The 7,105-nt window shown below is 38.0% G+C and overlaps 1 protein-coding gene across 2 annotated transcripts; it reads right to left on the reverse strand.

Moving 5' to 3' along the window:
* Window positions 1-32: 32 nt before the first annotated feature.
* Window positions 33-4,893, reverse strand: smarcb1a (SWI/SNF related BAF chromatin remodeling complex subunit B1a). Of its 2 annotated transcripts, none has more exons than XM_016295450.1 (9): window positions 4,730-4,893; window positions 4,286-4,397; window positions 4,043-4,151; window positions 2,912-3,049; window positions 1,762-1,889; window positions 1,482-1,648; window positions 1,152-1,342; window positions 607-738; window positions 33-415 (listed from the first exon to the last, which is right to left on the reverse strand). In XM_016295450.1, exons 1-9 carry the CDS (start codon window positions 4,811-4,813, stop codon window positions 376-378), a joined length of 1,101 nt encoding a protein of 366 aa, XP_016150936.1. In that variant the 5' UTR covers window positions 4,814-4,893; the 3' UTR covers window positions 33-375. The 2 variants fall into 2 exon arrangements, with proteins under 2 accessions (XP_016150936.1, XP_016150935.1); XM_016295449.1 differs by having other exon boundaries at window positions 4,043-4,172.
* Between the last annotated feature and the right edge of the window lie 2,212 nt (window positions 4,894-7,105).

Raw genomic sequence — 7,105 nt, forward strand, 5'->3', positions numbered from 1 at the left:
AAGTTTTGGGAACAAAAAGCATTCTAACAGACTTTCTTCATCTTAATTTTATTTAAAAGCACATTATGTTTACAAAATGGCATCTATACATAAACACAAAACAAGACAAATAAAGATACCATAAAATATTCTCAACATTTCAAGACAGAGACTGTCTGTCTCCAAGATGACAGATACTGGGTACGGGGACAGGTCACGACACAGGCTTTGACTAGGCCAGACTGGAACAGATGTTGCTTTAGTTTACAGTATGTTACTCTGATCTGGACTGGCCAGTGGAATGTCTCTATGTTTTTATGTCAGTAACGCTGGGTTGTAGCTCTATTGGTATTTGCCTCTTCAGATTTACATGGTTGTGGGAGGGGGCTGATATTTTCACCATGCTGGGGCCGTGTTTGCAAGTCGTCTCATTCGCCTGAAACAGAAAAAGTTTGATATGAGTCACAACACCTCCAAAATCTCCAAATGAAAATCTGTACAAAGTACTAATATAATTGGTCTTAGAGAAGTAATAGTTTGTCGTTGTCATATGGCTTGTCTCTCTAGTTGGTACACATCTGCTATGGGGCAAAATGGTAATTTAAGTAAGGCAGTTCAATCTCTTACCTTGTGTTTCTGTCCTGGTCCCTGATCTTCTTCTCCATCTCAGCATCTGTCAGTGTCTCAAGCAGTGGACACCACTGGTCAGCATCACCTGTGTTCCGGATGGCAATCTCCACCGTGGGAAGAGGGTTCTCACTACAAAAAGACATTGTTCTTTTTAGCCAGATCTTTTCTAGTAATTTCACAAAACTCAGCTAAATTTACATCTTCCTCTGCCAAGACCTTTTTGATGAGTTTCGTAATGTTCTAGACATCAGACACAGTCTGAAAAGATGTCCAACTTGGAGAAAGTTCACATTTGTTTGCAAGTTCAAGTTGTGAACACTTTCCTATGCTCTTTAGCATATAAATGGAAAAATATTTAAATGAGTCAAACTCTAAAAATGTCTTTGTAACCATATGGGGACAATCAACATACAGCAATTTAACAATGCACAAACACTTCACACCACATTTTATCTCTGAATTTATATCCGGTGTGGACTGTGATAAAGTGTCCTTTAATAAAGGATTTGAGAGTGCGTGTGTATGTGCGCACGAGTCTGAACCTGAAGGCGTAGGTCCTCTGATGCCAGCTGAGCTGGCCGCGTATGCTGTATGCAATAGTGGTGACAAACTCTCCTCCCAAGCCCAGTTCAGAGCACAGCTTCAGAGCAAACTTCTCAGGAGAGTTCTCCTTCTCAGACATGTCCCATTCAAACTGGTCTACCAGAGATATGTTCCCAACATGGATGTTTAACTACATAGATAAAAAAGAGCAATCAAAAAATCATGATAATCTATTTTTATTCAGCTGAAAAATAAACAAAATATTGATACTGCTATGCTGATGTTTAAAGATAGGATTATTGAAATCGAGGACAGAATGACGCATGTACCTTGATGATGACTCTCTGGTCCATCTGCTCATCCAGTATGCTGTCTGTGGTGTAGGACTCTATCTGCTGTCTGATGGCCGAGGCAATGGCTGGAACAAAGGTCAGTGGGCTCAGATCCAGGTCGTCGCAAAGGATTTCAGCAAACATCTCTGGAGTCATTAGCTTCTCTTTAAGGTTAAGGGGAAAAAAAGCGAGTTCAGGGTATTGTGTAATGCGGAATAAAAAACATTCAAAAATAACTTCAGTGGATGCTGCTCAGGAAGTGTGTAGGGGAGTCTACCATTCATGTTCCATGTGAAAGCATCACGCAGCTTCTGCCCGTCAATCTCCATGTCCAGTCGGATGGGCACCAGGATCTCAGGCTGAGTGGCGTTCTCATGGATGACCGCAGGGTCATGATCATCAAAGCTGAAATGGCACACATCCAGGGTGTAAAAAATTAAACCAGTTAAATTATATACAGGGGTAGGACAAAACAATGTGATACATAACTTGTGTAGACTACAGTAAAAAAAAAATTGTAATGATCTTTTTTTTCTTTTTGTTGTCTATATTCTGTATGTTTAATATCAGTGTAGTACAAGTTCTTTTCAGCAGTGTTTAGTTCAAGTGCGTAAGGGAAAATCATGCAAGCCCATTTATCAGGAATGTCTGTAACCTTTATGTCCCAACTGTTTAATGTCTTAAAAACAACATGACTGTGTACACAAAGCATGGCAAGACTTCAGCAGTGAAAAATAATAGTGGGCAAAAACCAAAAGTAAATGATAGGGACCGTCAAACACTAAGAAGAAGTATTGTGTACAAACAACACAGAACTATTGCAGCAAAAGTGACAGAGAACCTCAATATTCACCCTAAAGACCCCGTTTCCACAAAAAACTGAACACAGAGAGTTTCACAAAGTCAACATCCATGAAAGAGCTGCAATTGCTACAACTTTAATCACAAACCAATGCGAAAAATATGGTGTCATGATGATCATGAAACCTGGACAGTTGGAGCACCAAGATAAATCTGCTCTTGCCAGACAACTCACTGTCCGCAATTTATGAAGAGAAAAAAGAGAAGCAGATTTCCTCCTCAAAAATCTCTCAAGCAAATAGCAGATGTTTTGATAGGCAACATTCAACTGGAGACTAATCAAAAGTTGTATGAATATATTCAAAGAAAGTTGGAAGCTGTATTAAAGAAATATTGCCTATTTCCCAGCTCTTCACACTATGTCCAACACTGTGTGTGTGTGTGTGTATGGGTGGACTGTCCCTTTAAGCAGACATTAAAACAAAATCATTACAGGAGTGAGTCTTTACATGTTTTCACATATGCGGTCAAAAACTGATGAATTTCACTGACTTTATGAACTGTGATGCTCAGCTCAATGTGAAATTGAAAGATTATTTAAAAAAAAAGAGAGAGAAAAATTTCACCAGAGCGGGAAGGTCCTTTTTTTGTCACGTCCCATTCGATTGCGGTTAATGGTGGTGGAGCAAGGCACAGCGTCCAAGTGATGGGAACTGTTGGGAAGAGTGGGCACCCACTGACTGTTTCTCTTGGCTTTCTGCTCCCTGTTAAAAAAAAACAAAAAAAAACACATGGGTTAAATAAGCAGATGTGCTGTCATGCAACAACTACAGCTGCACAAAAAATGACCTAATAATAAACAGAAGGTTATCATTGGTGTGGATGCTAATGTAGTTATGGTTGCGGTTATCGTTCATGGTGTAAACGGGCCTTACGTCTACTAAGCATCATAAATTCTTCACTAGTGTCATCACTCAAAATTATTCACACGTCTTCATGTGGCAACTTCCTATTAAAATCTTTTAGTGAAAAACATTTGTAGATGAATATTGATGTTTATGTATTGATAAACTTGTCCATAAAAATGATTAACTATTGTTCTTTTTTTGGGGGGTTGCTTGTTGAAACTGAAAAAAAAAAAAACACCTATAGAGATATTTATATAAATATAATTTCTTTCTTGCAACAACAGAGGAAAGGAGAACCCCAACGAAAGAAGTTTATTTTCCCTAAATGTATTATTTAAATGACCTATATAATGCAACAAGACTATAATATTAATCAGTTATGAGAAATGTAATAATTGCAATTTTTATTATGAATAAGAATCCTTTTTAATAGGGATGCACGATATATCGGCCACCATATCGGTATCGGCCGATAAATGCTCATTTTTTCTGTTATCGGTATCGGCCTGATAAGTCAGTGCTGATGATATCTTAAAGCCGATAAATAATGCATTATTTCCTTCAGAGACACTTCAGATGCGCGCTGTTCGTTTGCAGCCTTTAGTGTTTGGGATGTGACTTTTAATGATGAGACCTTTTTTGTAATCAGGCTCTCAAAAAGTATATAACAATTTGGATATAGATTTATCGGCCAACATATCGGTTATCGGCTTTCAAAAATAAAGAATAATCGGTTATCGGTATCGGCCAAAATTTTTATATCGGTGCATCCCTACTTTTTAATGACCATGTTCAAACACCAAGCAAGTGCGAATGTATTTTCTTTATCAAAGGTGAGAAATGGTTTACCTGAGATAGGCTGGAGGTTCAGTGCTGATGGACACGGCCTTGTACTTCTCATCATGCCCCTCAAATATCTCCTCTACTTCTGAGGCCTTCAGCAGCGTCACACTGGTGGCTAAAGTGGTGTAACCGTGATCTAACACAAAACATTGCTTATATTGTAAGATAGAAAGTGCCACTTCCAGCTTACTCTAACCCCTCAGGTCCTTAGACCTCGTATCAAACGTGTACAGTGAACACCACACTTACCGTGAGATGATGCTACGATCTTCTTTCTCTCTTCTACTGTCGCTAGTCTTCTTGAGAGTGATGGGTAGCGCTTATATAAGGACCCTCTGAACATACGCAAGTAATTCCCCACCTGAAAACAGACATATAATGGAAAATGAGATAGGACTGACTAAACAATTAGCCGTAGTTCTGTCACTGACTGTACTCTTTAACGTTATCTCTGGTAAACTCGCATCGTGTAATAACACTACTACACCGCAAAGGATAGCCCTATAAGTTACTTGATGTGTAAAACGCCAGGACTGATTATTTTCAATGATTCATCAATCAGTTAAGAGATCTTATTCCAAATGACAACAATCTTAGCTAGCTAGCTAATGTATTAGCACTCAATGCAAAACAATGTGCGGTTTATACAAACATAAATCACCGTAAAAAAAATGAGTGCGTTAAATTGCACACCTCTGATCCAATCATGTAAAATTCTCCATCCTCCTCCAGTTGAAATTTAACAGGTTTCTGTCCGTATGTTTTGCTTAACGCCATGTTAAACGTTAGCCCGTTCCGTTGAACAACATGCGTATTAGCGAAGCGCCGGAAGTGGCTAGAATGGATACAGCCACGGGCGGAAGTGACACAAGTCTTGCAAAATCTCGCGGCGAAAATGCCAAACGGTTGTTGTCAACGATTCCCCTCGAAGGGGTGTTTTGATCGTAAACTTAGGGGGTAAACAAGTTTTCGTTTGGACGAAAGACGAGGCTTTTGGTGTGGACGGTGAGATTTTATAGCTCTAAAAATGACAAGATTTAAATCAGGTTTTATTTGGTGTATTTCCCAAAGCTAGATATTGCGCAGAGAACACCGATTTACTGTAGTTAACTAACTTTTACAGACCCCAAACCCGTATCCAAAAAAATTAAGTGGAAACTCCTATATGTTCCTTTTGACGGGATACCCTTCATGGTGGTGGAGAGGAGGGTCTACTCCTGTCACCAAGGGGTAGACAAGCACAAACATGAAAAACTGACTAGACAACTACAACTGGTATGTCAATAAACAGTTACCCTGGCCTGCATGCACTTTGTCTCACACATATGTGACCCTGGACCACAAAAGTCATAAGGGTAAATTTTTTGAAAATGGGATTTATACATCATCTGAAAGCTGAATAAATAAGCTTTCCATTGATGTATGGTTTGTTAGGATAGGACAATATTTGGCCGAGATACAACTATTTGAAAATCTGGAATCTGAGGGTGCAAAAAAAATTGAAATATTGAGAAAATCGCCTTTAAAGTTGTCCAGATTAAGTCCTTAGCAATCATATTGCTAATCAAACATAAAGTTTTGATATATTTATGGCAGGTAATTTACAAATATCTTCATGGAACATGATCTTTAATTAATATCCTAATGATTTTTGGCATAAAAGAAAAATCGATAATTTTGACCCATTCAATGTATTGTTGGCTATTGCTACAAATATCCTCGTGCTACTTAGGACTGGCTTTATAGTCCAGGGTCACATATCTCATATTATGTGGACAGTCAGAAGTAGCTTATTGAAAAGCCTTTGTGTTAGGTTACTTCATATGTTAGCCTCTTCGACAAGTATGGGCGCTAAATATCAACACAGATGGAATGTCGAACTGTATATTGTGTATTGTCTTTAGCTTGATGACCACTCAGACCATTGTTATGAAGAGATACAACGTCTTCAAGACTCGAAGAAACTGGACTGCCCAGCCAGAATATATGTGGTTCATCTAATAAGATTCCCGGATTACAAGGTATATATTTATATTTATTCAGTGACTGAGCTAAATATTTGACTATAAATGTTGTTACGGCCGGCTCGTTCTACTCTGTAACATAATTAAGGGAACCAACAACAAAATGTAAGTTTTCAAGCAAAATATAACTTTTTAGTAAAAATTAAATGCATGGAGGAATGTCAATATAGTATGTAATGCAGTTTGTGTGTTGCGTGTGTAATGAATACATGAGTATGTTATATATGTGAAGAAAACAAACGTCATAGAGTGAGGGAGAAAGAAAGCGAAGTGTCAGTGTAAAGGGGAAATCAAAATAGGTATAGGTGCCTACAAGTAAGAAAATGAATTGGTATTATATGTTTTTTCAGATATCTGATGACATTCATAAACAGAGGAAGGAGAGCGCTGGGTGTCTGAGACGTGCCTTAACAAAAAACCCATCAGCAGTGAAGCTGGAGGAGCAATATGTTGCCTGCTTCCCAGGGATCGAGGAGCACAAAAAACATCCTGTGGTAGGAGAGGTCAGCAATCATTTATTTTCAGGAGATCTGTTTACATGATGATTTACATTGTCAAAGAGTAGGGATAAAACGATTCACTCAACTCATGATTCGATTTGATTCACAGTTTTGATTTCATGGTTAGATTTTCTCACAATTTCTTTTAACAAAATGAGATTGAAGACATTATACAGTAAATGAAAAGGTGTCGTTTTATTAAGCTATTGCTGCACGTTTCTTTGTGAAATTGTAATATAACAAAACGAAATTTACATTTTAAAACAAACCTCAAATCGAATAAGTTAGTTACACAAATAAAAGGAATCTCGTCATATAAACAAACTAAGGTTTTGTATGTGCTCTTTCCATTTAAAATTAGAGGCAACCACTGCTTTTTACTCATGATCCAAACAAAGATGCTGCATACATGCAACATGAGCAGTTTTTAATCTAAATTAGACTTCAGTTTTGTGAAACTATACATAAAACATCTGAATGAAACAGCAGACGAATGGAATGAGATGCAAATTCACTCTCTGCCAGCAGGTGGCGCTATAAACAGC

The sequence above is a fragment of the Sinocyclocheilus grahami genome, unplaced genomic scaffold, assembly GCF_001515645.1.
Source record: "Sinocyclocheilus grahami isolate Dianchi unplaced genomic scaffold, SAMN03320097.WGS_v1.1 scaffold336.1, whole genome shotgun sequence".
Taxonomy (NCBI): Eukaryota; Metazoa; Chordata; class Actinopteri; order Cypriniformes; family Cyprinidae; genus Sinocyclocheilus; species Sinocyclocheilus grahami.